Source organism: Talaromyces amestolkiae, assembly GCF_001896365.1.
Source record: "Talaromyces amestolkiae strain CIB chromosome Unknown scaffold6.1, whole genome shotgun sequence".
NCBI classification, from domain to species: domain Eukaryota; kingdom Fungi; phylum Ascomycota; class Eurotiomycetes; order Eurotiales; family Trichocomaceae; genus Talaromyces; species Talaromyces amestolkiae.
Window position 1 is genome coordinate 1,430,934 of NW_024468042.1, and position 26,867 is coordinate 1,457,800.

General features: G+C 47.7%; 12 protein-coding genes across 12 annotated transcripts; 6 read left to right on the forward strand and 6 right to left on the reverse strand.

Moving 5' to 3' along the window:
* Positions 1 to 392: 392 nt before the first annotated feature.
* On the reverse strand, positions 393 to 1,614 carry BHQ10_004040 (uncharacterized protein; the record flags this gene model as incomplete). Its single annotated transcript, XM_040876364.1, has 6 exons — positions 393 to 485; positions 539 to 684; positions 735 to 1,206; positions 1,266 to 1,389; positions 1,442 to 1,516; positions 1,598 to 1,614. 6 exons carry the CDS (start codon positions 1,612 to 1,614, stop codon positions 393 to 395), a joined length of 927 nt encoding a protein of 308 aa, XP_040732544.1.
* Positions 1,615 to 2,292: 678 nt separating this feature from the next.
* Positions 2,293 to 3,553, forward strand: BHQ10_004041 (uncharacterized protein; the record flags this gene model as incomplete). The annotated part of the gene is made up of 3 exons (XM_040876365.1): positions 2,293 to 2,448; positions 2,502 to 2,724; positions 2,781 to 3,553. 3 exons carry the CDS (start codon positions 2,293 to 2,295, stop codon positions 3,551 to 3,553), a joined length of 1,152 nt encoding a protein of 383 aa, XP_040732545.1.
* Positions 3,554 to 3,673: 120 nt separating this feature from the next.
* Positions 3,674 to 5,386, reverse strand: BHQ10_004042 (uncharacterized protein; the record flags this gene model as incomplete). The annotated part of the gene is made up of 1 exon (XM_040876366.1): positions 3,674 to 5,386. The coding sequence occupies one exon, from the start codon at positions 5,384 to 5,386 to the stop codon at positions 3,674 to 3,676; it is 1,713 nt and encodes a 570-aa protein (XP_040732546.1).
* Positions 5,387 to 6,292: 906 nt separating this feature from the next.
* On the forward strand, positions 6,293 to 7,431 carry BHQ10_004043 (uncharacterized protein; the record flags this gene model as incomplete). The annotated part of the gene is made up of 3 exons (XM_040876367.1): positions 6,293 to 6,385; positions 6,445 to 7,198; positions 7,262 to 7,431. The coding sequence occupies 3 exons, from the start codon at positions 6,293 to 6,295 to the stop codon at positions 7,429 to 7,431; spliced, it is 1,017 nt and encodes a 338-aa protein (XP_040732547.1).
* A 218-nt stretch (positions 7,432 to 7,649) lies between these two features.
* BHQ10_004044 (uncharacterized protein) lies at positions 7,650 to 8,959 on the reverse strand (the record flags this gene model as incomplete). The annotated part of the gene is made up of 5 exons (XM_040876368.1): positions 7,650 to 7,727; positions 7,820 to 8,271; positions 8,323 to 8,609; positions 8,662 to 8,837; positions 8,903 to 8,959. The coding sequence occupies 5 exons, from the start codon at positions 8,957 to 8,959 to the stop codon at positions 7,650 to 7,652; spliced, it is 1,050 nt and encodes a 349-aa protein (XP_040732548.1).
* Positions 8,960 to 12,891: 3,932 nt separating this feature from the next.
* BHQ10_004045 (uncharacterized protein) lies at positions 12,892 to 14,433 on the reverse strand (the record flags this gene model as incomplete). Its single annotated transcript, XM_040876369.1, has 1 exon — positions 12,892 to 14,433. The coding sequence occupies one exon, from the start codon at positions 14,431 to 14,433 to the stop codon at positions 12,892 to 12,894; it is 1,542 nt and encodes a 513-aa protein (XP_040732549.1).
* Positions 14,434 to 15,222: 789 nt separating this feature from the next.
* On the forward strand, positions 15,223 to 16,458 carry BHQ10_004046 (uncharacterized protein; the record flags this gene model as incomplete). The annotated part of the gene is made up of 1 exon (XM_040876370.1): positions 15,223 to 16,458. One exon carries the CDS (start codon positions 15,223 to 15,225, stop codon positions 16,456 to 16,458), a length of 1,236 nt encoding a protein of 411 aa, XP_040732550.1.
* Positions 16,459 to 17,366: 908 nt separating this feature from the next.
* On the reverse strand, positions 17,367 to 19,142 carry BHQ10_004047 (uncharacterized protein; the record flags this gene model as incomplete). The annotated part of the gene is made up of 6 exons (XM_040876371.1): positions 17,367 to 17,660; positions 17,724 to 18,334; positions 18,384 to 18,458; positions 18,507 to 18,547; positions 18,604 to 18,905; positions 18,981 to 19,142. The coding sequence occupies 6 exons, from the start codon at positions 19,140 to 19,142 to the stop codon at positions 17,367 to 17,369; spliced, it is 1,485 nt and encodes a 494-aa protein (XP_040732551.1).
* A 512-nt stretch (positions 19,143 to 19,654) lies between these two features.
* On the forward strand, positions 19,655 to 20,784 carry BHQ10_004048 (uncharacterized protein; the record flags this gene model as incomplete). Its single annotated transcript, XM_040876372.1, has 2 exons — positions 19,655 to 19,740; positions 19,806 to 20,784. 2 exons carry the CDS (start codon positions 19,655 to 19,657, stop codon positions 20,782 to 20,784), a joined length of 1,065 nt encoding a protein of 354 aa, XP_040732552.1.
* A 90-nt stretch (positions 20,785 to 20,874) lies between these two features.
* On the reverse strand, positions 20,875 to 21,791 carry BHQ10_004049 (uncharacterized protein; the record flags this gene model as incomplete). The annotated part of the gene is made up of 3 exons (XM_040876373.1): positions 20,875 to 21,397; positions 21,448 to 21,662; positions 21,717 to 21,791. 3 exons carry the CDS (start codon positions 21,789 to 21,791, stop codon positions 20,875 to 20,877), a joined length of 813 nt encoding a protein of 270 aa, XP_040732553.1.
* Positions 21,792 to 22,500: 709 nt separating this feature from the next.
* On the forward strand, positions 22,501 to 25,048 carry BHQ10_004050 (uncharacterized protein; the record flags this gene model as incomplete). Its single annotated transcript, XM_040876375.1, has 2 exons — positions 22,501 to 22,531; positions 22,590 to 25,048. 2 exons carry the CDS (start codon positions 22,501 to 22,503, stop codon positions 25,046 to 25,048), a joined length of 2,490 nt encoding a protein of 829 aa, XP_040732554.1.
* Positions 25,049 to 25,318: 270 nt separating this feature from the next.
* BHQ10_004051 (uncharacterized protein) lies at positions 25,319 to 26,701 on the forward strand (the record flags this gene model as incomplete). The annotated part of the gene is made up of 1 exon (XM_040876376.1): positions 25,319 to 26,701. One exon carries the CDS (start codon positions 25,319 to 25,321, stop codon positions 26,699 to 26,701), a length of 1,383 nt encoding a protein of 460 aa, XP_040732555.1.
* Between the last annotated feature and the right edge of the window lie 166 nt (positions 26,702 to 26,867).

Consider the following 26,867-nt stretch of genomic DNA (forward strand, 5'->3'; position numbering starts at 1 on the left):
TCGAACCTTAGATAATAGATAGACTGGCTGCAAGACGGACGATACATTCATGTTTGTATTCTGGCCCTACAACAGGCATGCTGGTCGAGGACAGAGCGTGAATACCATAGCTCGCTTCCCTTGCGCATGGCAGATCGATCCAAAGCACTTTCAGCATGTCAAGTGATAGTTGCACTATTATGCAAGTAGGGTGGGCAGTCACTTGCAGGTCTTATCGGAAACGTGGGCTGTCTTATCGATACGATAATCATTCAAGTTAACAAAAGGTGCTCTATGGTACGACTGATCTTTCTATTTACAAAAGCCTAGGAAAAATCCTGGGGCGGGCTATGAGAAAATGACAATATTATATACGCAACCCCATTTTAGCTCTATTGAGCTGCCATCTCAATTTACAATCTTGATCGGAGGTCATCCGACAGGATGCGATCCTCGACTCCGCGAATGAATTTGTTCGTCTGCTCAGCAAGACTGAGAGTGAGTATCTAAAATATCGCGATTAGTTTTGAGTATTCAACAGAGACAGAGTAGAGCTTACAGTATGCGGTAGGATACGAGCAAGATGGGCAAAGTATCCCTTATATATGGCGAGTAAACCTTCGGTGGAAACAGTTTTGTACAGGCAGTCGAAAACACCTTTGTACAAATTGCCGGTCTGGTTGTACATACGAGACATGATGGTGTCTGTTATATGGTCAGCTAATGAGGTCTAGCGAAGTGGCAGGAAGACTCACCTGGTGGATGCATAACGCAGCAGACCACGAACCCTGACGCAGTACTGCTAGCAAGATGCAGAGCCGGGCCCTCTTCCATTCCCAAGTGCTTTTTCAGCCGTCTCTTCGCTAAGAAATACGTGGGAAGTTGTACAGAGCTGCCGAAACCAGTTCGGACCATAGCGGCGCCAACACCGCGATATAGACCCTTAACACCCTCGTTGCCATAGATCTGTCGCATTCCATCGTAAGCATTCTTATATTTGTGCTGTGTACCGACCGGTAAGAACGGAGAGTAAGACTGCAATCGTGTCTTGACGAGGAAAAAGGGAGAACCGGCGGCGGCGCCCAGGATACCGGAACTTGCTCCACTGAAGACGTTGATGCCGAGGGACTGTACCGATGGATCATTGTAGATGGCTTTCGTGATAGTTGTTCGGACTGGTTCGTAAAAGCCGAGACGACATCCGTTCAGCAATATTTGGTAAATATACTATAGAATCCATGTTAGTCGCTCGGTATAGTCAGTCAACTAGATGTAACCTAACGTACAGCCGAACCGATTCCCCTAAACAGACCCTTGGGGCCTTCGTTTTGCAATATCACCTTGACACCGTGAAGAACGCCGCGGTATTTTTTGACGGCATCCGATTGAAGTTCGCCCTGCAATTGAAGGCTAGCTGCATGTAAGCGTTTGCTGCTGTGTCACAGAGGCTTGTTCAACGCACCGGATCTTGACAGTTTCGAAACTATGGGTGACGGTAACAGCCCCACAAGCTGCGATACCTCCGGCAATAAACGCTCTATAATACAAGATCGCCAAAGGTCAGACATTCGTTCCAACATATTGGATTTCAAATGCAGGGAGATTTGCATTTACGTACCCTGTAGTTGTGGACATTCTGGCTGAGATGTCGGGCTTGGCCCGGTTGCGGAACCGGACGGTTCAGTGGTGCTTCGCAGAGGAAATCAAGTCATGCAGAGGGCGAAGCTATGTCAAGGACAGATTATGATACGATAATGTCAAGTATATATATAATTGAACGAATATCACAGCAAGCGCAATGTTGTCCGAGCCAAAATTGAGGTTAGAGAGGAGAGTTGCGAATGATATATTTTTTAGCAAGCTCAGCGCTGCACACCAGACCGATGCCGGGGCTGGGCGGTGACGGCTGAACAGCGGGCGAGTATTAATAATGGGGACTAGCCTATGGCGGAGGGGGAAACGGGKAAGTGCGGCCCCGGCAGTATCCATGTTCCTGCCTTACCGGCYTTTTAGCGCGCCTGCCATATTTCCAAATTTATTCTGCCGCCATCTGCCGCCTGCGAACAGACAGCTCGGAGCTTCAAATACTCTGCGTTCGTTTGTTCTGTCAACCTCTTTGACCCATGCATCAGACTGGAATCTGAGTGAATTGCCAGGGTACCCTTCAATATGACTTTTGCTCTCTAGTTTGCTCTGTGAAAGCATCTATCGAACCGTTTAAGCTACTCTTCATCTCTTAAGAGAACAAACACAACTCAACACAACTCAACACAATCAAGCAGAAGCTAGGCTGGTCCAGAACCTGAAGTCAACATGGCAGACACTCCTCAGACAGACCACCAAGAGCAGAAGACTCTCACCTCATCGTCAAATACACCTCATAGTGGTACTCCTTTAGGCCCACCCACCACAACCTCTCGTTCAGCCCAGAAAGTCTCGGAAGCTGTTCGTACCTATCGGCCATCCAAGGTAGGACACCTCAGTCTATTTCCCGACAAACACTCACTAACTCACTCGACCAGAGGTTCAAATTATCGAAACACGAGAACTCCCACATTACATCTCTCGATTTTGACGATAAGGGCGAGTTTGTTGTGGCAGCATGCGAAGATGATACGATTCAGGTCTACGATGTAATTGAGGGCAAGAGTACCAAGATCGTGCCCAGCAAGAAATACGGTGCCCATCTGGCGCGCTTTACGCACCACCAACGTCAGGTGCTCCATGCCAGCACCAAAGTGGATGGTATTTACCTTGCCCTGTTCAACAAGAGAATAAATGCTAACAGACGGCATGACCAGACTCGCTCCGTCTACTAGACTTGCATCAAGAGAGCTACCTTCGATATTTCACCGGCCATACAGACAAAGTCACGTGCTTGGCCCTATCGCCCGCAAATGACTCCTTCATTTCATGCTCCAAAGACAATACTATTTCTCTTTGGGATCTTAAGTCGCGGAATTTGCAGGGCAAATTAGAGCTCGCAACTCCATACCTCGTTGCCTTTGATCCATCAGCTTCAGTCATTGCCATTGCATCTCAGTCAACATCATCGGTGCTCCTTTACGATTTCCGCAATTACGACAAAGCACCCTTTGCTACATTTGACCTCGCACCTCTTGAAGAACGGTACACCCCGACTACACGCGGTAGGCTCTGGTCACGACTCGAATTTTCCAATGATGGTAAGAACCTTCTCGTCGGCACGGATTACCATGGTCATTTCGTGCTGGATGCATTCGAGGGTCATCTAAACGCCTTCTTGGTAGGTAAGAATGGATCAAGCGGTAGAGCGGCTCCTGTCTCCACCTCTGGGCGGCCTCTAGGTCAGGGAGATGCTTGCTTCACTCAGGATGGGCGCTTTATCGTCGGTGGAGCAGGCGACAAGAATGAAGTGCTTGTATGGGATATCCACCAAAAACCAGACTCTGGAAACTACTTGCAACCATTAACCAGTCTCACTTCTCGAGGACGCAGTGCTGTCATTGAGATCAATCCAAGATACAACATGATGGCAACCGCGGACAAGGACATTCTGTTCTGGCTGCCAGATGACGGAGTCAAAACTTCCTAGACCAGGCGTCTCCACTTCATGTCTCGCCTGATATCTTATGACGATCATGATTAATAGCTTTTGGTGTAGTACCAAACCTTACGGCGGTATGCTCAACATATTACGGCCACATATGATACCCTATGGTTTTCGATTCTTTTCCTTTCCAATCAAACTTCTAGCCGTGTCACAAATCCATATTTTCGGGCCCTCCAGCGTGTCATCATCCCCTCGGTTATCCTCTATGGTGCTTTCGATCTGCTTCACAACGGTCTTGTTACTCGAAACTGTGACAATGCCTCTAGCCCAACCATAGAGAAAGACGCTGTAATTAATGTCAGTGAGGATCTGAGTGATTTTGTCGATGACGGGAGGAAATCTTTTCTGCTTCATTGCCGTCTCGATTTCTGCATGCGCATCCACAACGCTGATTGGAAGATTCAACTGAGCGGGAACAGAGTGGTCCGATATCTTTTGGAGTTCGCGAAGCAGTGTATCTTTGTCTAGCCCTTCCATGTCGCCTTCACCTAGTATGATAGCAGTCCTCTTCCTCTCTGTTTCCGTGCCGATTGTACTGACAATCTCCTTCATTCTTTTGATAGCCTCTTGAGTGCATACAAGTTTTCGCCCAACCATAGCTGGCCAAAGTTCTGTGGTGAGCAGAGGCAGCTCGTCTTCAACTTCGATCTGCCTAATAATGGCACGATGAAAGCTAGGAGATGGGGCAATGTTTTGAAGATGAGACAGATCTGATGCCAATGCCAGTAGTAGCGTGCAATCAACGTTGACAATGTCAGTAAATTTTTCAAATGGATTAGGAAGCATAGATGATAGTGGCAGGTCATCCTCAGTGATGCTACTCGGATCGCGATTGTCATATGCCTCGTCATCACTGAAAATATCACGCATTTGTATCCCGCATTCAATAGTGACTCCATAACTTCGAATGATACTCAGTACTTTATCTATTTCAGGAACTTTCCCCTCTTCAAGTTTGGGCGCTATTATGTGCACACGCGGATTCTTGTATCTGACCCTAGTCGCTCGTGCAGCTTTGATCATATCAAAGGCCATCGTAATCAGCTCTAGCTGATCACTGTTCTCCTCCGCATCCTCGCCGTAATCAGTCGGTATCTCCTGTCTCTGTCCCTGGTCAAGTTGCAAGTTCTGCAGAGAAGGAACTTCATCCTCGTCATCACTATCCAACTCCCACCCTTTCTCGGCCATCTCGAACAACAACCGACTCTGATTAATACTCGATACCTTCATCCAATCCTCCCCATTTCCATAGACAATATCCACAAACGCGCTTTTCTTCTTGTCTTTGTTGGGTGGTTTGGTCTGTTTATCCTCGACTGCTGGCTTGTTTGCGTCTTTGTCCCAGTAGAACCGCTTAGAGAACGATATAACGCCCGGACAGCGCTCTTTCGCGATTGTCCATACGGCTGTAAGAAACGAAAGATTCGAGGAGCGGAGGGTATGTATAATTCGTCCTTCTCTCATTTTCAGATCCGCATCGTCGTCGTCATAATCCCCCCCATCCTGCCACTGGTCTTGTTGCTGTTGCCTCTCGCGAAGCTTTTCCTTTTCAGTGCGCTCCGCAATGATGGCCCTTGTATCAGAGGCCAGCCGCTCTAGCGTCTTGAGCTCGGCAGCAACAACCGATCTCAAGAGCCGCATCTCGACCAGATGCTGCTGCTGTTGGTGTCGACGGAAGCGTGACGCAATCGCATTTTGGAAGACGTCGAGTTCGGCGAGGAGAAGATGGCAGTGGTGAATCAAACGGGCGCAGAGAATTGTTGCGGATACTGTTGTTATTGAACCGTTTGCTCCATTGTCGAGGTCTTGTTCCATGGTGACTTTGTGCTTGATCAATTTGATGTCTTGTTAGGACACGTGAGTTTGGATTTGGGATATGTGGTAGTGTCCAGATCAGTCAAGATAAGCCAAATTGAAGCCTCACTCCTATCTCGTGTGAGCTTGGCAATCGTATTCCTCCAGGCAAAGTGAATGTATCTAAACACACAACAACTAACTACACAACTATGTGACTCGAAAATGATGGACAAATAGGATACCCCGCCAGCTTGCCCCAGCCCTGACTAACCGAATCCGGAATGACATGCCGTTACATAAGCAGGCATATCAAATTTATTGAGTTTGCTATGCAACAGCGTGTGTAGTTTTATGACGGAATAAGATCATGAAACTTGGGGGGAAGGATGATGTTGAGTCAATATTCAAGATTGGTTGACGTTAAGCTAAAGTGAGTCGATGAGATCGAAATTTTGGTACGGTCTCAAGCCCCGAGAACTATGGCATCAAACATCTTAGATCCTTGACTACTCAGCTTCACTTCAACAAGCCGACAAAAGGCCGATGCACTAAATTCAATGTCTCTATATAACATAATCTTTTTTTGCACATCGGTGTCTCTATATTGATCTAAGCTCGATACGGAATAATCGCACGAGTCAGGAGAGTCCGGAGGAACGCCCGCAGAGATCTAGATCAGCCAATCGGGGAACAGTCCGTTAAGAGGCTCCTTGATTAGATCCATGTATGAAAGAGAACCGGATAGTCTGAGTGATATGCTTACCTCCGCTAAGACTGACTATGATTCTGAAGAAAAATATGGGGGAGCGTATTGATACATTTAAAAAGCCGGTGGTCTAGATTCACTAATCACATCAATCGTTGTTCGTGGATATCACTCAACGTTGTGGTTGTTACATGATAACATCAATACCAAAGCTCATCATGTCACCAGCAACGACAGAAAATCAGACCAATGCCCTTCGTGGCATGGAGAAGGCAGGAACAGTTATTATCGCCGACACAGCTGACTTCAGCGTAAGTACAGACGTCTAAACAAGTTTCAGAACAACAACAAAAACTAAGCTATCGAACAGACCATCGCACGCTTCAAACCCTCAGAAGGCACCACAAACCCATCTCTATTGTACTTCGCCGCACAGCAACCTGCCTACGCCGAACTTGTCAACAGCACAATCCAATATGCTCGCAACTTGCCAACCGACATCGTCTCCGCAGAAGACGCTCGCGTAGAACGCGCAGTAGAGTATCTCGGCGTCCTCTTCGGTACAGAAATCTACCATCTCACCGGCCGCGTCTCCACCGAAGTCGACGTCCGACACTCCTTCAACACATCAGAAACCATTAAAGCCGCTCTCCGCATCATTGAACTGTACAAAGCCCAGGGGGTCCCCAAGGAGGCTGTTCGTATCAAAATCAGCGCTACCTGGGAAGGGATCCAAGCTGGTCGAATCCTGGAGCGGGAACATGGCGTCAGTGTTCTGATTACTATTGTTTTTGGCATGGTTCAAGCCATCACTGCTGCAGAGGCCGGCGTGACTTGTATTGCGCCGTATGTTGGCCGGATTGGTGACTGGTTCCGCGCTCATCAGACATCACCCTCTGATTCAGCGGAGTCAGCAGAGGATATGGGTGTGACGCGAGTAAGGCAGATGCAGAATTATTTGCGCAAGTATAACCATCGCACGCATGTTATGGGTGCTAGTTTCCGTAATACGGAACAGGTCAAGGCGCTTGCGGGTGTTGATTTGTTGACTATTGCGCCGTCTATTCTGGAGAACTTGGAGAGTGATTCGGGGGAAGTCGTTCCTCAAGTGACCACTAATACCGGTAAGGAACCTGGTTCTCAACCCCAAGCTTATGAGGAATTGTTTTTGCTAATACTTTCGATAGCGCAAGAGACGGATCTTCCTCAAGTGTCTTACATCAATGACGAGAACGCCTTCCGTTGGGCCTTTAATAATGATTCCTGTGCAGTTGAGAAGTCGGCCGACGCTATGCGGCGCTTTGCAGATGATACTGAACGTCTTAAGGTGTTCTTGGCTGCGAAGTTAATACAGTAGAATGTCTACCATATTTCTATAAACGAGATGCATGCTGTTGACCGTCGGGCATAGGACATAGACAATTGAATCAATTAAGGCAATCTTCTCCGCGCCACTGACTAAGTCATAAAGATATATTTTAGTTTCCTATTTTGTAGCAAGAGCTATAATTCTAGATAACGCTTTCAAAAGGTCGTCACAACTGAGTATTCCACGAATTAACCTAGTATTATCACCTAATACTGTCCTGTAGTTTGATGTTGGCAAATCTGGGGTTGGCCTTCTTGCTCGCCACTGCGCAGCATCAACTCGATCTGTGTAATATCAATATCAGTCGGTATTATACATATAACAATCAAGCGCATAGACGAGCATAGACAGCTATAGGAAATCCAAATTAACTCACCAATTCCAAATCCGCCAACGCCTCTTCAGGAGTCTGTTCCGGATTCTGTTTTCCAGCAGCTAGAGCTTCTCCCCAAGCTCGAATCTCTGGCGGCACACCAGTACGCTCATCGGTAATAGTTTTGGTCACCTCCTCTCCATCAAGAGGGCGGACAGTCACTTCAGACTTAGCGACAGTGACGGTGCCCTTCTCGCAAGCAATCGTCCATTCTGGTCCTGTCAAAGTAGTTGCACCCGATGTTTGGAAAGTACCCTGAATACCAGTATTCGTCTTGAGGATGGCATCCATGGTATCAACAGGTGGTAGATGCTCTTTGAGAAGAGTTGTAAAAGCTGCAAGTCTTGTAAAATGCACATCTGGGCCAAGCAACCCGCGCAGTCCAGCAGTGTAATGGACACCGCCGTCAAGTAAGAAGCCTCCCTGATGTGTAGGGTTCTTTCTCCATGAAGTTTCTGACCTATGAGCACCCATAATAGATCAAACGGAAGTCAGAGTCTACTTACGGAAGAATTTCCAATCCTCCTTGATATTGGAGTAGACACGCACTCGAAACCCTATGATCTTGCCCAATTTCTCGATTTGCTGCCGTGCATATTTGAAACTTTCGAGATATCGAAAGTTTTCAGCTACACCCCAGGTGACATTCTTGTTGACTGTTTTTTTCTCATGATACCACTTGATCAGATCTACTGCATCGGCCACATTTTCCGCCGCGGGCTTTTCGGATAGGACGTGTTTCCCAGCGGAAAGTGCAGACCGAATGAACGGGACTTGGTTGGCGATTGGGAGACTGTTTGAGAAGTCAGCTCATTGTTCGTTTCTTATACAACTTTGAAGCCTACCTGACAATCAGTGCCTGAATATCATCACGCTTCAGAATGTCCTCATAGCCCTGTGAGGTGTCTTCCGAGTACAGATCTATTTTCTCTGTTACTTCCTCCGCGACATCTTTTGCAGATTTAATTGATCGAGAGTATATAGCTTTCAGTTCCAAGTCTTTTGAGGCTAATATAGCAGGCTATACCAAGTGACAATGTTAGTAATTGCAACTTTCAAGGTTTCTTCGCACGAAACGGTACTCACCAGATGCTCCTCCTTTGCCCAGATCCCACCTCCGATTAGAGCGACTCCGATTGCCATTTAGTTTTTTTGATAGAATGAGTGAGTTTTTTATGCTACTAAGATGATGGATATTCTTCTTGCTACTCAGTAAAAGCGGAGTATCTGGTTTCTTGGTCACTTGTTGAGGGGTATAGAGTGCGGGGATTTTGGCCCTCGGGGTATGCTCCGACGGATGTTGCTAGCCTATGATGATGATTCGCCATTGAATCAATAAACAAAGATATCGAAAAGATTGAAGCATGGATGTTTCCTTCAAGTAGTAAGAGACTATATCCAGTCCGTAGAAGCCAAAAAAAAATCTAACGTCTACACAGAAGCAACCTTCGCCTGGGTGTTATTGGAGCTGGAAATGTCGCCCAGATAATTCACTTACCAATACTCCAGCTACTATCATATCTGCTCGTGACAAAAGCCGTCTGCGATGTATTCAAGGAAAAAGCCGATCATTGTGCTGCAATCTTAACATTCCTCCATCTACCACCGACCCGGAGGATGTATTCCAGAACCCGGATATAGACGCGATCATAATCCTTACCTCGGACGAATACCATGCACCATAAACTATTGAGGCCCTTCAAGCCCGCAATTCATTCTTGGTTGAAAAGCCCATGACCTTGAGTCTGAGCAGCGCGGAATCCTTCATCGAAGCCGAGAAGCCTGCACCAAACAATACCAGAGTCTTGTGGGATACATGCGTCGATATGCAGCGAGCTTCGAAGCCTTCAAGCGGGAATATTCCACGTTCCCACGATACTCTATACCTGTGTCCGCGATATCATCAGACAGAATTCATATTTCATTAGCCAGTCAGGTATCAGTCCAGTGAAATACATCGACTATATCCCTTCTAGCGTAGGGCAAGACCAACAACAAAGGCTAGACAATCTTCTGCAGGAGCATGGGGATCGGCAGATACGAGTTTATTGTCAGATAAACAAAAGGATTACTGTTCTCTACTTGCGAACCTGGGTAGTCACGGTCTCATTCTGATGCGCGAAGCATTGGGCGAATTACCTGAATCCGTTCTGGCAAGTAGCGACAATGCACGTTGGTACACAACCATGTTCGATTACCGCAACAGATCTGCAAGCAAAGAGCGCTTCACATGTCTGTAGGGGGCCGGTATCGATCATGTTCCTCGTTTCGATTCGCATGTAGCAGTGTTTGGGGAAACAAAATCGCTGACTATCTATTATGACACACCGTTTATTAAGGGACTTGGGAACACGGTCGAGATTGACAAACTCAATGAACATGGAGAAAAAGTCCATCGAGGCAATCAAACTATTTATGAGGATGCGTATACGCGCAAACTTAAGAAATTCCACGCTTGCATCACGGAGAACAAACCTTTCAAGGCGACGGCGACGGACGCTGTAGAAGACCTCATGCTTTTCAACATGATGCTCAAGCACCACCCTGGTGACTCCTAGCAATCTCCATATAGTTGCTGCATAGCCAAGAAATATATTGATATTAGAGGAGCACGGGGTAACCTCGGTCTTTCGTATTAACGGCATGGAACTAGTTTTCTCCGAATCAAGCGCAGATATGGTCTGTGCMCCTGCCAGTATTTACTTCATTCCACCTCCAGTCAAACATCAATCTTTCTATTTCTACACACGGTCAAGATATGTGAGATCCGGCAGAGCGGCCATGAGTCTCTATGCCAGAAGATACTACCAGCTCTCAGACCCCCCGCTCGGGAAGGCTAAAGACTCAACTGGCGTGTGATACCTGTAGAAGGAGGAAGTCTCGCTGCGACGGACGTCGTCCTGAATGTACTCATTGTGTGGAGGCAGGGGCAGTCTGCCACTATCGCATACAGCCCAGTAATGTAGAAAGGTACGTTAATATCTGTCTATAATACAGAACATCGTGGGCTGACAAGTCAGTGATACGGCTCTCAACTCGCGCTTAACTGCTATAGAGGGTCGACTTGTGAAATTGGAGGAGAACCTCACTAGACCACACCCTGAAGAGATATCTGTAACAGGAAGTTTGGTACCTCCACAAGAAAACTCACAACTATCCTCAAAACTTTATAGAATCCCCGAGTTCCACCATGGTGCCGGCCACAAGGTTCTCCAGTACTGGTCTCGTTTGCGGGTTCACTTGACCATCCCGAATGTCGATGTTCTTCGATATTTGAAGTATGTCGAGGACGATGCTACACAATTTTTGGAGACTCTCCCCGTTGATGCTTCTCATGCGCAAATACCTCTGTCCGTTGCAAGTGACTGCCTGCATGGTTGGCCGGGAATTATATCTCGTCTACCTATCAGCTTCTTTACGATCCTAAAGATCAGTCCATTCTTCTCGACAGACCGTAGAGCCTCGTGTATGGACAATCTGGCCATTAGTATTCACCACAATGTTACTGGTCTTCAGCTTAGTGATCTTTCTCTCGAAGAAATCTTGATATACACGATTGCATTACGATGGGTCCGGATGGATGATGCGGGAGCTCGTGATCTATCGCATTCTTGTTTCATGGCTGTTTTACAACGCCTCTGGCAGGTTCATATGGCACCTGATCCAGTTGTCGTGCCTTTCTTGCTAGTAATAGCGCATATTTTCTTGTATATTTATGCAAGTCCATTCCGCGCTCTTGGGATACTTCAAATTGTCGATCCAGCCATCAACCGTTTGTTGGGTCACAGTGATTCAAGGTGGGTTGGACACAAATCAAACATTAATCGATGCTAACAGAGTTATGCAGATTGCCAGAGAGCGATGTGCCCATTTACGAAAAGATATTCTATCTTTTACAAAGGTGATAAACCTGCCTTCAGTTTAGACACGACCATTCACTAACAATCGGTAGTGATATCTTGTCGGAGGTAGATGGTACGCCATCACATCGACTTCCACGGTCGCTGCCAAGTGAGACCAGTACACCTCCGATAGCTATGACCGGAGATAGCGAACTTTCCGACTATGATTATTTTACAGCAAATATATGGCTTCGGTCCTGTCTCAATCGAATTCTAGATGACATGTTCATTACTGGCCAGGCTTATTGTCAGCCACAAGAAGTTAGCCCAGTGATAACGGAAGTATTGCTCGATATTGAAAATTGGTATCGAGCTCTACCTTTACATCTTCAATTCGTTCGAGATGCACGAAGCTTCGAGATGCTTATGCCCCAGATCTCTATGCGGACTGTGAGTTGGAATATTTCTGTCCTGCTCATCATTTGATCACTTGCTGAGCTTATTTCTTTACTCTAGAAAGAACTATCCCTTCGATATCTAGCCTGCGTATCTATTCTCACTCGGCCCGTTCTATACTTTGTTCTCTATCAAGATCTGGAAAACTCGTCCACCACCTCACCGGGATCAGTATTTGCTGCGGACCGCCAACTCGACCCTTGGGTATTCGCTTACTGCCGTGACTGCATTGAATGTTCAAAAGTGATCATCCTAACATTAGCGCAATACCTGCAACAACTACGTCCTGAAAGGACTCCTTCTTCCCCTCGTTCAATCGACCATGAGGTGCTAAGGGGCAGATCCACCTACTTTGGACTGACTTGGTGTGACATACAGCTCCTGGTGGGCTCTTATGCAGTACTTGTATCCGTGCAGACTGCCTCTGCTTTCTCGTTGGCATTTCGGGACATTGCAAAGATCGACGAAATTCTTGACATAGCCGAGCGAACCCTGTCTAGAGTGACATCAGATTCGATGAGCTATGCCAATACTTTCGAGATGCTTGTGAATATCCGTCAGAATTTTCAGAATTCTACGCCTTTGACAGGAGCTTCGTGTTAACTTATTGGCATAATTCATACGGTCCACAATACACGAAGAATGTCTCATACACATACTCATTGATTCCTACAACGCTAATCTGACTCCTAAACCGTTTCACACACCTCCCAACCATTTCTGAAATCTTCGTATGTCGTGACCAACTGCTTGAATCATAGATTTCGATCAATCTACCTAGGTAGATTCTTCAACATGCTCTTTGTCCTCCCTCTCATCACTCTTCACCTTCTCATGCTGCGCAAGCCCCTGTTCCTGAAAGGAAAATACATGATCCTTCCACTGGCGAACTGGAACCCTCTCCTGGAAAAGCATCTCAACCTCAAGAACCGAGCGGCCGGTAGTCTCTCCGACACAAAAGTAGATGTATACTAACGAAATGATCGTCGTACCAGCATAGACAAAACCTAGCATAGCGCCCAAATTGGCATCGTAGTAGAGATAAGGCGCAGTGAAGGAAATTATCCATGTGGCAAGGAAGAAGACGACGATAGAGCAGGACATGATCTTGTTCCTATTTGGTCCTACGGCAGACTCGCTGGCCCAGGTATATGCCAACGGACCCAGGCCGAAGTTGAAAGCGACGATGACGATGTAACTAATAACCACGATGGCGATGGCGGGGCCTGTGGTAATTTTGTGGGTTGCGATGCTGCCGATGATGATGTAGGCGAAGAACATCATGCTGGTGGTAATCAACAGGTTTTTGCGACGGGGTACCTTGTTGCCGAGGATGACTGAGACGCCGACAGCGACGACTTGGAGGATGTTGGTGATGAGTGAAACGGTGAATGCTTGAGCGAGACCGAGGGACTGGGCAAAAATGACACCGTAGGAGTAGAAAAAGACAATGCCGTTGATCTGCTGAGCACACATGGAGCCACAGGAGTAAAACAGTTTGCGGCGTTCAACGGGATCAGTGAGCAATGACTTCCAGGACGAACCATCAGCATGCGTCTCGTGTTCTCGCTGTTGTTGAACGGCTTCTTCCAAAGCAGCAATATCGTTCGAGGGGTCGTAAGTCTTGTTGCTGCGGTTGATCTGTCGAAGGGCCTTTTCGGCATCGGCAACGCGGCCTTTGTTCATGTACCAGGTTGGACTCTCAGGAATGACAAGCAGACCAACCAGCATCAAGAGAGGCAGGAGGACAAGCAGACCCATAGGGATTCGGTACGAAGCACTAGAGGTCTTGATACTATCGGTACCCTGCGTTATCCCAGAAGCAACGAGCTGAGAGCAAGATTGCAAGAACTGGAACATCATGAGCGCCGGACCGCGCACTTGACGTGGCGCAATTTCGCCAATGTAGAGTAAACAGGTAACAGTGAAGTTTCCGATTCCCATGCCGACCAAGATACGGCCAAGAACAATGACGCCTTCGATGCCATTGTCTGCTACTTGGGCAATACCGCCGCCAATGATACAGAGAGATGCCACGAAGAAGACAGCCTTGCGGCCCCAACGGTCGTTGATAGGGGCAGCGATTAGGGCGCCGAGAAGCTCGCCCACGTAGATGATGGATGTAGTAAGGGAAGTGAAGGAGGTGGTGAGAGCGTAGGCATCGGATGAGGCATCATAGTGGCCGTAGGCTTTTTTGAAGGTGCTCATGCCCTGGATACCGGTGTAGTAGGTCTGGTCATAGCCATAGCAGAGGGATCCGATGGCCGAGATGGCACAGCAAAAGATGGCCCATCGATTGTCTTTGAAGTTGAGCTTCATGGTGGCGATTTCAATTGGAACGAAGAGAAATCGTCTCTTGCAAAGGTAGAGGAAGAGTGGAAGAGATGGAACTCGAGAGGTTAATGATGTCTTCACCAATATTTCTTGAAACGAACAGATGCATAATGGCAACTAGTGCCTCTATATATAGAGCCCCCGGATAGAGAAACCTCTATTGTGAATCCCGGGGAATGTTCTTGGAAAAAACGGGGTTCGCTAGGTACCGGGTTGCAAGATAGCCTGCCATGCCAGTGCTCAAGTAGAAAGTATGTATGCGTATGTAGGTAGGAGAAGCCGAGACACTGAACGGTAACGTAGCGGAAACATCATGAGACAGGGATCTTGGACCGAGAAGTCGCACTCAGACCCCGGAAGAGGCAAAATCTGGAGAGAAATTCTTGCCCTAATTTTGGGTGGGTCGAGAAATCTTGAAAAGTATGGGGTCGGAGGCCTCCGACGGAGCGTTCCCCGACGCACTTCTGGAAGGTGTGGGGAATGTGGATGAAGTTGACCAACCGGAGGCTCCCCGACGCAACATCTAGATGTCAAGGGCCTCCAGTATAGCAGACATGGGATCATTCACTAGGCGTCTTTCCTGGTCGCGATGGACGACTAGTTCCTTCTTTGAGTTTTTCTTCTCTTGGTTAGATGAGGGGAAGCTGGTGAGGGGAATTGAGCTGTGATATAGGTCCAATTTCGAAAATATATTTTTATGTTTCCCATTTCCTGAGACTAATTTTGATTCACAATTCCCAGGGAAGTGAGCTTCAAGTCATTCCGAACTTCAAAATGCCTTACATTGTCGGTCTCAACAGCGGTTCGTCATTTGACGGCGTGGACGCTGTTCTCTGTTCCATCGATATTGCTGAAGATGGCCATCCCAGCCGCCCCAAGTTCATTGATGCCCTCACAGTAGACTGGCCCGAGGAGCTGCAACCGCTGATCATGAAGGCATTTGAGAACGAGCTCACTATATTTGAAATGACACGCGTCAACTACGCCGCCGGTGCCGTTTATGCCGAAGCTACGAATGCCCTGCTCGCCAAAGCTGGTATCAAGCCCGAAGAGGTTGATGTACTAGGGTACGACGGTCAAACTGTCTACCAAGAGCCTCCCGAGCGTCAAAAGATTGCCGAATACGCTGCTAGCGGTAGCAAGAGCCTGGTCGACCTTTGGCTAAAAGGTGGTTATCCATGTGGCTATTTCATAGTTGAATCAGGAGTTGTCGCTGCTCTCACCAATATCACTACCGTTACACAATTCCGTCCCGTTGACCATGCACTTTGCGGCTCTGGAGCCCCTCTCATGCAGTATCTCGATTTTGTCTCCTTCCGCAACGACGGTCCAACGGTGACACTCAATATCGGCGGGATTGCAAATCTCCAATTAGCCGATATCGATCGCAGCAAGATGATGGCATTCGACACCGGCCCAGGTAACGTCATGCTAGACCATGTCATCAAAGTACGCACAGGCCGCACATACGACAAGGACGGCGAAATGGCCGCCAAAGGTACCGTTATCCAGCCCTTGCTCGAGGAGATGCAAAAACACGAATTCTTCCTCCGCAAACCACCCCGTTCAGCATGGAGACTCGATTTCGGATCCAAGTACGCCGACGACATCCTCAAACGCTATGCCTCCTCCTCTACCGAAGACCTCCTCGCCACCTTTTCAATGTTCACTGCAACCTCAATTGAGCGAGCGCTCGTCGATTTCATCCTTCCACGAACCAAAGTCACAAAGGTCGTCGCCAGTGGCGGTGGCACCAGAAATAATACGCTCATGCGATTTTTGACCGAGCGTATGGAAGCACATGGACTCAAGACCTGTGTCAGCGACGAGTTCGGCCTTCCTGCCGCATACAAAGAAGCCATTAAATTCGCTACTCTGGCTTTTGCTACAAAGAGTAATCTTGCAAACAATATTCCTGCTGCTAGCGGTGCGTCGTCTTTTGCTGTGCTTGGAAAGTTGACGTTTGCGCCTAGAGTTGCTCGGGGAACTGGGCCTGTTCAGGGTAAGTGACGATATATATATGCTTCGACTTTGTTTGTATCAAAGCTGACTTGTGACTTGTTCTAGTCTCCAACAGCCTTACGAATGGCACTCACTAGTTGATCATGGGCTGCAGTGTTCCAAAATTGTTAACGAATTTGTCATTGGTGTGGCGCAAATGCTGTTACATATCTTCATGTCATCGAGTCTGTTAGTAGATTCTATTGAAGCATTAGAGTAAACAAAATTTTCTTCATTATTATCGTCTTCAAACAATTTTTATATCATTAGCAAACTTTTTTTCATGGAATTTCCCAATGTAAAAATTGTGTAAAGAAGCATCCTCAGAGTCTCACCGATCTTGCATTTGACCTGGAGAGCCTCCAAATGTCCAGTTACGTTAGTTCCGAGGGCTGCCTAGCCCTAAATAAGTACCTAACTGTATATGTCAGATTGGCACATTCGATGTCAAATCAATATGCCTGGGCTTGATTAGATTATCTACAAACGTGTGTCGCCGGTTTTCACGAACAAAGTGACAGAAGTTGGATCGAAACCCAGAATTATTGATCGTCAGATTAAATAATTTATATCTCAAATGAGTTCCCATCCACACGAAACGCCAGAGTAATAGAGAGAATAGTAGCAAGACGTCAAATTTCTGAAAAACCGCTCAGAAACCAATAAAAATATGCAACATGAACCGACTTCTACAAGAGGTCAAAAGCAAAAGGCATACCAGAGGCAGAAGACGACATGTATCTGGTATTTGGAGACGTTAAAAAGACATGGGGCATAGGCATGAAAGCCCCTTGGCGATAAAAATACAGCGACTACCAGAAAAAGCAAGCGGCCAAAGAGCTTATGGGTCCATTCTAAACAGTATGGCTTGACGACACAGAGAAGCCATGTACTTTGTAAATATGCTCTGCTCATCTTCAAGAGTGTGACCCTCCTGTTAATTTTCTCGTTTCCTCGGAAGATTTGCGAAAATCATCATCTTCGTCGTCGTCACTGAACTTGTCGCCATCTTCTTCACCGACTGCAAATATGGTCTCGCCATCAAGAGACTCGCGTTGTTGAGGAGCAGGCTGAACGGGTTTTGGTGGCACAGGTGATAATTCTCTCTCTGGAGAGTAACGGTCATACTCATCCGTGAGTGGGATTGCGCCTTCTTCGTCAAGGGAGTTGGCGAGAGAACGGATTTCAAAGCCATCGTCATCTTGGGCGAGCTAAGAGATAATTAGTAAGGATGATACATTTTTAAGAAAGAGAGAAGGGTACTTATTTCTTACCTCATCACTCATTGCAAATCTCCTGTTGTTGGCAGTCGGGCGCCACAAGTAGGAGATGAAGGCGATGTCAAAAAGATAAACGAGATTCAGCCATCCGTCCAAGACGAACCATCTCGTCTTCCAGTGGTCTGGAACGAAATTGGCCGCGTTACGGCCAGCAAAGGCAAATGAGTTGATAAAGAAGAACGCGAAGATTACAATAATGCTTCCGAGGATTGACCACCAGAGCTTCTTGTACATCATCGCTTTTGTCTTCTGCTTTCGATCGACCAAATCCTTCATAGTCATGTTCAGCGAGTTGAGTGTCCAGACGTAGAACGCTGTTAAAGTCGCTGCGAGTGGAAGAATGACCAAAAGCACTAAAGGACCAGCGCTGTCGGGGGTAATAGTGAGACTTGCAATGCCATAAATCATACTAAAGACAAAGTGCGTGATGGCAAGTACTCGGACCCAAATCATTGTTCTTCCCAATGATGGTTTGACAACTCCATAGCCCATGCAGACAATGAGGAGCAAGAAGAATGAAAAGGCGTTTCGACCGGCATTGAGGATAGCTACAATGATCATCAAGMCCTTGGCAAATGCGTTCGAGCCATGACTGTTTTGGTAGTCTTCCGTATATTAGTTGACGCCAGATAGAGTGGCTGTAAATGAACGTACCGTAGAAACCCCAGGTCATTGCTTCCTCAACGACAAGGAAGATGAGAATAGCTGTGATATAGTTCTGGACGGGAACTATTAAACGGTTAGTCCAATTCTGATATTGGCAGGATGTAAACATACGGATGTCGTGTCGGTTTTGGACGTAAAGAAAGGCCCAGAAACTTTGAGAGATAATGTCAGCAGATCATGGTAAAAGTCTAATAGAAAGAGGACTAACACTCCAAAAACAGCATATACAATGGTAAGACCTCCATAGAATGGCAGCTTAGCGATTTGAGCAGCTGGGAGTTCGCCATAGGCATTCCGAAACTCCACTACACCTTGGTAGTCGTGTCCGGAAAATGCATATGTACTGACGCAGTAAAAGCCGGTCTTCTTCACTGGGTAGTTTATAGCTGCAGGATCCTTCAAATTGATGGCTTTGGACAGGATGGGTGATTTCGAAGCTTCCGTAGCGTTTGTCGCGAGAATAAAGGAACCTATCTCTTCGGATGTACACAATTCGGCGTCCACTTTGGCCTGGTCACAGATTGTAGCTAGCTCCTGTCCCTCCTGTTAGCTCTACCTGGAGCAACTGGGTATTATTGTCCATACATCAGTTCCCGGAACCAGGCGTCCTATCAGTGCCTCGTCACCCCATTCAAAGATCACTAAGCTGACGAGGGCGTCTTGGTCGGCTGTGTCGTCTTCGGCTTTGACGAATTTCGTGAGGATAAAGGGATCGATATCGCCGCCCCAGGCTTTCCGGCTGTACATGCCTGAGCATCGTTGTCGGTGAGCATCATCTTGTTGCTACTCGAGAGGAATGATCAGTTTGTGTTATGTGAAAAGCGTGAATGTTGGGAAAGCCGAATACTGACTATAGTAAATTCATTTGCGACTACTCGGCCTGCTAACGAAGCAGCGAGTACAAGGGTCTGGAGCCAGCCCTTCATGTTAGTGGGCGATGTTCCCTTGAGAGGGAGCCAATGTAGGTGAAACTGATAGATTAAGCTTTAGACTTCAATGCCCTGCATCCGTAAGTTATGTCAATTGCGTGGGGTTTCAGGATTGACCACTCTCTGATGTTTTGTTGATGGCTAAGTCGAGCTATGCTTAAAGGATCGTGGCATCTCCAACTCCGGCAGGCCGCGTGGTGCCTCAGGCAAGACCAGCCAATCAACGGGACGCCCGCAGTCAGTCGCCCATAATTTTTTTCGCTTTCCATCTACAACTTTACTCCTCCACAAACTATTGTGCAAGTTTGTTCACAAACAGTGTCGAACACCATGCCCGCAAAAGAGGTTTCGCAGATTTGCGTGTCTTGTCAAGAGGTCGAGGCTCTCGCGACGATCCGTCATCGCCCGCTTTGCCGGTAGGTAGACTTGAAGTCTAGTTTTGAGCAGACTCGTCGAAACTGACTGGAATATCTTTCCGTAGAGATTGCTTTATTGATTATGCTGGCCGTAAGGTGGCAACAGTCATGTCTTCTTACCGTCCTCAAAAGAACGCTACGCCGCCGAAAGTGCTTTTGCCCCTCTCGCTCGGAATATCGTCGTCAAGCCTTTTGCACATGGTGGATAGATTGCAGAAGTTTCAACTTGCCCGATCGCTGGCCACTGCAGGATTCGAGTTGCATGTGCTTGTGGTCGATCCGACAACCGTCCATCCTGGCTATACCGACATAGAGGCCAACTTCGAAGCCGCAAAAGAGAGCTTTCCGAACCATACATACACCATGATTCCTCTACATAGCATTTTTGAGTACGACGTTACCATCAAAGACTCCCTTCGTGACTTTGGATTCGTCGATGAAGGCTTCAGCTCTGATAAGGAGCGGCTCGATGCGTTTCGGGCATCCAGGTCTACAACCACAGCACGGGATGATATTGATAACCTCCTACTTGTCCGCCTCATTGTTGCATTCGCTAAGAATAATGATTGTCGTGGCATTCTTTGGGGTGACTCGGATAGTCGCTTGGCCGCAAAAACGCTCGCAAATGTTGCCAAGGGTCGTGGGGCTTCTCTCACCTGGCAAGTCTGTGACGGTGTGTCGCCATGGGGGTTGGACTTCAGTTTTCCACTGCGAGAACTCTACAAATTCGAATTGGAGATCTACGTCAAGCAGATACCAGAGTTGGCCAGTATCATGATACCCGACCTGCAGGTACAAGAAAACGAAGCGAATCGTAACCTATCTATCGACAATCTGATGAATCTATACGTCAAAACACAAGGGGAGAAATACCCCGGCGTTATGGCTAATGTGGTTCGTACTGCCAATAAGCTTCGCCCTGCGCCAAATACCGAAGCCGTTAAATGTTCACTCTGTGCTGCTCCGGTTGACTCGACTGCATCGTTATGTTATGCGTGTTTACGATCAGGGGCCGATGTCTTACAGCATTCGTCAAGCACTTGAAAATCACAAAGGAGATTATATTCATTAAGGTATCCTCTACATATCGTACCAAACTCGCTTCACAAAACAGGCTGTGTCACACACAGATTATCAGTAGCGTCCACTGCCGCTTTCAAGATCACTCCGCTTCTGCTTCCGTCCGCTGAACCAGCTAGCATCGCGACGGGATGATCCAGGATTATGGGCGGGCTGTGGTTCAGTTGGGCCACGCGCTTCAACGCCGTGCTGCGTAGGAGTCGGTTCTGACAAGGGAGCTTCCGTGTAGCTCGGCGGTTCTGGCAGCGTTCCTTCCTCATATCTATCAAATTCCTCCGGCAGGCTGAGATCAATGGGTCGCTGTGCTTTTCCTGTGGGATGTCCTTTCTTTGCACGGGCTTTATCAATCTTGTTCGTCTTGTCTCGCAGATGTTTTTCCAGCAGGATAGCGTTTCGAGTATTGCACTTGTAAATGGCATCCGCAATATCACCGATGAAGGGAACGAGACCGATGAAGAAATCAAGCACGACGTTCATCAGCATGCGTGTTCGTAGGGAGCTAGGGAGTCCTCCGTCGACTTTGTCGCAGTCTCTGACCACCATCATTGCCAGCGCAGCGTCGAGACCATCGCCGGCACTTTCATTCGTTAGTCACAATCTCACGGTCATCCAGTGAGTCATACTCACAGAGGAATCAAGCCGATAACCGCACCCCAACCGAACCGAATTCCGCATAGATTGAAGAGGCTGTAATCCAGACGGTATGCACGACGTTTAACGCGGTTCAGAATCTTAGCGTCGTTGGTGGACAATCCAGGGGGAATGGCCTTGCGTTGCTTTCGTGTCTTCTTTCCAAACGTTCGACCCAGTCGAGAAGCAGGGACTTGTTCAAAGTAGGGATCCTGTAGGGTTAGCTCATACCGTCAAGGGATTACCGATAGATCAAGTATACACACCTCCTGTCCAAATGCATTGTTCACGTTCTCCTTGAGAMCCCGCCTGCCCACTAATGAAGCCAGTTGAGCAGCCATATCTGTTTCGGGTGCTAGCTTGAGTCACAGAGACTTTCGTTCTTCGTATGTATATTGCTCTTTCTCGATAAGTATTTGAGAAAATAAATGAAAAATGTTTTAAGAGACACAAAATGCTTTAACGCTTATATAGCAAGCAATGTGAAACTGTCAGAGAAGATCAAAGGGGATGTCGGGGAAAAAATAGAAATCCAGTTTCAACTGCCACTTCAGCGAGACGCTTGATTCGCGGTGGTTGCTTTGATTGTTATCCAAGCGCCGGCGGTACGTCATCYCCCGCTTGGACGCMCCAGCCACACTCCGACAGGTGCATGTGTGGCGCAGTGGATATGTGGTGACTTAGTGCCTAACCTGGCCGGGCAGGATGTCATGGATGTGGCGGTGCACGTACCTACCAACGGGAACCTTTGTTTGCGGCCGCCCTCAACATCATCTGTCGATCCACCAACCACCTGTTATTCTTCCGTGTGTACACTCCTTTCCTCACCCTTCTTTTCAATTACCTATTATCTAATTACTACGGAGAGATCTCTCGTTACACTATCCCTCTCTGCTTGAGCCAGGCACTTCAGCAAATCTGATCCCTGCACACTGTCTTGCCACTGGTAGTGGTGGAAGCAGTCTGGCTAGCCTATGATCTTTCATCATCACTAAGAGCTTATTGCGCTTTTTTATCTGTGCGCTGAAATGCACATGTACAATAGACACCATGACAGAAACAAAATTACATCTCGAAGATTGTACGTTCCTCCGTTAAGCTGACATCAACATGTGATTATGACAATGAGCTAACCACAGTTTTGGTCAATGCAATAGGGCTAGATGACCTGTGTGTCCGCTTTATCATAAATTTACCCCGAGAAGAGCTCGAATCAGTGGAGCGTATATGCTTCCAGGTCGAAGAAGCACAATGGTTTTACGAAGATTTCGTCAGGCCCCTCGACCCGGCCTTGCCCTCGCTATCTCTCAAGGCGTTTGCGATGCGTATATTCCAGCACTGCCCGCTCATGTCGGAATGGTCCGAATACCATCATGCAGCTGCTTTTTCGGAGTTTCTCGCTTACAAAACGCGCGTTCCCGTCCGTGGAGCTATCTTGTTGAACGACGCTATGGATAAGGTTGTGCTGGTCAAGGGTTGGAAGAAGAACGCTAATTGGAGCTTTCCCCGCGGAAAGATTAACAAGGAGGAGAAGGATCTCGACTGTGCCGTACGAGAGGTTCTTGAAGAGACAGGTTATGACTTGAAGGCTGCCGGTCTTGTCAAAGACGAGAAGCACATGAAACACATCCAAATCACCATGCGTGAGCAGCATATGAAGCTCTATGTCTTTCGGGGTGTGCCTATGGATACTGCCTTTGCGCCTCAGACCAGGAAGGAGATCAGTAGAATTGAATGGGTCAACTTGACTGACCTGCCTACTGTTAAGAAGAGCAAGCAGGCGCAACACGATGCGGTCAATGCGAACAAATTTTATATGGTCGCTCCGTTTCTCAACCCTTTGAAGAAGTGGATTTCTCAGCAGCGGAAGATCGATGCTAAGAACAATGTGCTGATGTCTACGGCGTATACCGAGGGCGAAACATCGATGGATGAAGGATTTGTATCGGCTCATAATGGGTTCACCCCACTACAAGCTCATATCCAACCTGCTATCCATAGTGATCTTCCCGAGGTCACTCCTACGCAAGATGTCTCGTCTCATCTAAAGCGTCTTCTCAATATCGGCGCCCCAATCACACCGCCGTTTATCGCCACGCAAGCTACCGACTCATCCAAGTCCAATGCCTTGCTTTCGTTGTTACGTAGTGGAGCAAATGGAACTCCTATMCCCGCCTCTAATCCGTCTCAGCAGATCACTCAACCACCAGCGGTTTCTCACCAAATGCCGCCACTTTTGGATCAAGTATTGAACCCAGCTGGGCACCATGCTATGCCAGAAATTCCGAATCCAGTCAACCCCCCAACTCAGGTTCAAGATCAGCGACATTTCAACCGACTCCTCTCTTCACTTGCCAATCCTTCTCAACCGACCGCCGTTCATCCTCCGTCACAAGCCCAACGGCCTCCTATGGAGAATCTGTCTCACCCGCAGCGCGATCAGACTTTCAATGCGCCGCCTCAATCTACCTTAGCTCCTTACCAAAGAACTGGCGATCCCCTCTTCGCTCAACAATCGGGTACAGCTCAAACCCAAGGACAGGTTGTACCACCCGCAAGTAAATTGCCTCCTCCAAAATTGACAAGTCATTCATTGGCTTTGTTGAACGTCTTCAAAGGAAATCCTTCCGCTCAATCCCAGGCAGGAGGCGTATCCGCGGTCGGGTCATCAGCTCCAGCACAAAAACCGCCGGCTCCTCAAGATCAGCTTTTAGCCTTGCTGAAAAGTCCTGCAGTCGGTACTCGGGCAACGCCCGCTGTAGAGCTTGCTGCGCAGCCTGTGCAATCAGCTCCGAAACAAATACTTCAGCGCCCGGCGTCGCTCAGTAAGACCACTGAGTTACCAAGCAGAATAAACGTGGTGGGCAATCAGGCAGATGCTCTTACATCAGCCACTGTTTCTGGGCCTCTACGAACGCCAGACTTTGACAAGACCCCTACATCGAAGCGTACTACTCGTGCTCACAGAAAACACCAACCCCCACCTTCAGCATCTCCGGTCAAAATTTTGTCACGACCCTCATCCGCGAGGAGGGATGTATCCACACCATCGGCACAAACTTCAGCTTCAGTGTCACTTTCACCTGATGGTAGAGTCAAGAGCGCCGAAATACCCAGGAGTTTTCAACCGCAAATTTTGCGCCGGTCTGAGAAATTGGATCTTAACTCAATCCTACCTACTCGGAAGTCACCAGCCAATGAGCTGCCTCAGGAGTTGAGTGACATTCCAGTAAGACCCAAACCCGTAGTGGCTCCTGAGAATAAGATCATGCAGCCGAACTATGACCGACGTCCTAGTCAGACTGCGGCGCAGAAAGAGACATTGCTCTCTCTATTTGGAAAGTCTCCATCTACAAAAGCATCTCTTTTGGCTGCCGCTATGGAACATCCTGTTGCAAACAGTCCTTTCAACGATGTCACACCTTCTCCTTCACTTTCGGGTGTTGAAGCGATTGCTCCGGCTGGCGCCATATCCAGCATTGATAGCGCATCAGATCATGGATCTCGAACTTCCGGAGCTGCGCAGCGTTTGAAATCACCGGACAACAAAGCATTTTTATTGGGATTCCTTCAAAATGTAGCTGAAGGGAAGAGATAGCTTTGTGATGATGATACTTCTAGGCGTCTAAGATACTTCAATCTTATATCTATTCAAATACTATTAAATATTGATATGAATTGGCACATATGAAAAAATTCTCTATATAATCTGGCTTCAAATGCAGGATATCAAGTAGATCGAAAATGCTCTCACAGCGAAGTAGATATTCTGCCGCGCAGTTCCGCCCGGTAAATATATTGACGTCGTCATGCAGCCGAGATATCTAATCGACAATAAAACCTTGGAATTTCATTGATTTCATACGAAATGGCCTCCCGCGCTTCGAAAGGCCTTATCTGCACAAAATGCGCATATCGCAGTAGCAGCAGTAAAGTGCAATTCTCAACAAGTTCCAGACTACGCCAACAACAACAAAATGACAAATCCGAACGACCACAAATTCCACCAGCGTCGGGATATGCGCGCCTCACAAACCGCTCTCTGATTGCCATCAGCGGGACTGATAGCACATCCTTCCTCCAAGGAATGGTTACTCAAAACATGCTCATGGGCAAAGAACCCGTTCGCGCCCCGCGACGAACAGGAAGTTACAGCGCATTCCTCAACTCGCAAGGTCGAGTGCTACACGACGTCTTCATCTACCCCATCACCAATGGCAGTCTCAGCAGCAACAACAACGATTCTACAGACGAAGCAGCATGGTTAATCGAAGTCGACAAATCCGAAGTCACAAATCTTATGAAACACCTCAAAAAGCACAAATTGCGCGCAAAATTGACTCTTCGCGCTTTGGAAGATGGGGAACAATCGGTCTGGGCGGCATGGAATGAGTCTACAGAGAAGCCTCGATGGGCAGCTTATAACCTTGAATCTGATTTCCCGTCGCAAGTTTCGGATCAATCGCTAATGGTGGTGGGATGCATTGATACGAGGGCACCGGGGTTTGGGACGAGATATATTACACCTGGCGCGGAGGATTTACAGGTTCATTTATCTGAGGAAATGAGAGTACAAGGTTCTGAAGTTGGATTAGAGACGTACAAGTTGCGACGGATTCTGCATGGTGTTGCTGAGGGACAACAAGAGATCATCCGCGAGTCTTCGCTGCCGATGGAGTGTAATATGGATGTTACGCAGGCCATTGACTTTAGAAAGGGGTGTTATGTGGGACAGGAACTTACTATTCGAACTCATCATACTGGTGTTGTGCGGAAGCGTATGTTGCCGGTACAGTTGTTTGGGGTTGATGAGGATACCACCGCCTCGTCAGCGCTCAGCTATGACACCAGCACGGACATACTCCAGCCTCCCACCGGGGCGAATATATCTCGAGTCGGCACTCGCAAAGGTCGCAGCGCAGGTAAATTCATCAGCGGCGTAGGAAATGTCGGCCTTGCGCTTTGCCGTCTCGAGATGATGACCGACATCTCGCTTTCAGGCGAAAGCAGTCAGTACAACCCTTCGCAAGAATTCCAGGTTGCATGGGATGCAGATCCGGCTGCCGTTGGATCTGCGAGCTCAGGCGCAGTCAAGATCAAAGCCGTTGTGCCGCCGTGGCTCAGGGAGCATATTGTGGCGAGCACAATGCGGAATGTGTCTTCTGCGAGGGCGAGGGAGAATGATGAGGGGCTTAGAGCGAGGGAGCTAGTAGAAAGGCTAGATGAGGAGGAGGCTGAAGAGACTAGATAGGGGTTGTAAGATATGATGTCCGCCACAGATTAGATATCTGCTGTATATTGTGTACTCTACTCATGATTAATGTCATTTTATATATACTACATGTAACTAGAGGAATCAGAAAGAGGTATACTTTTGTAAAACTTTCATTGCAATACATCAACAGAACTATAAATTT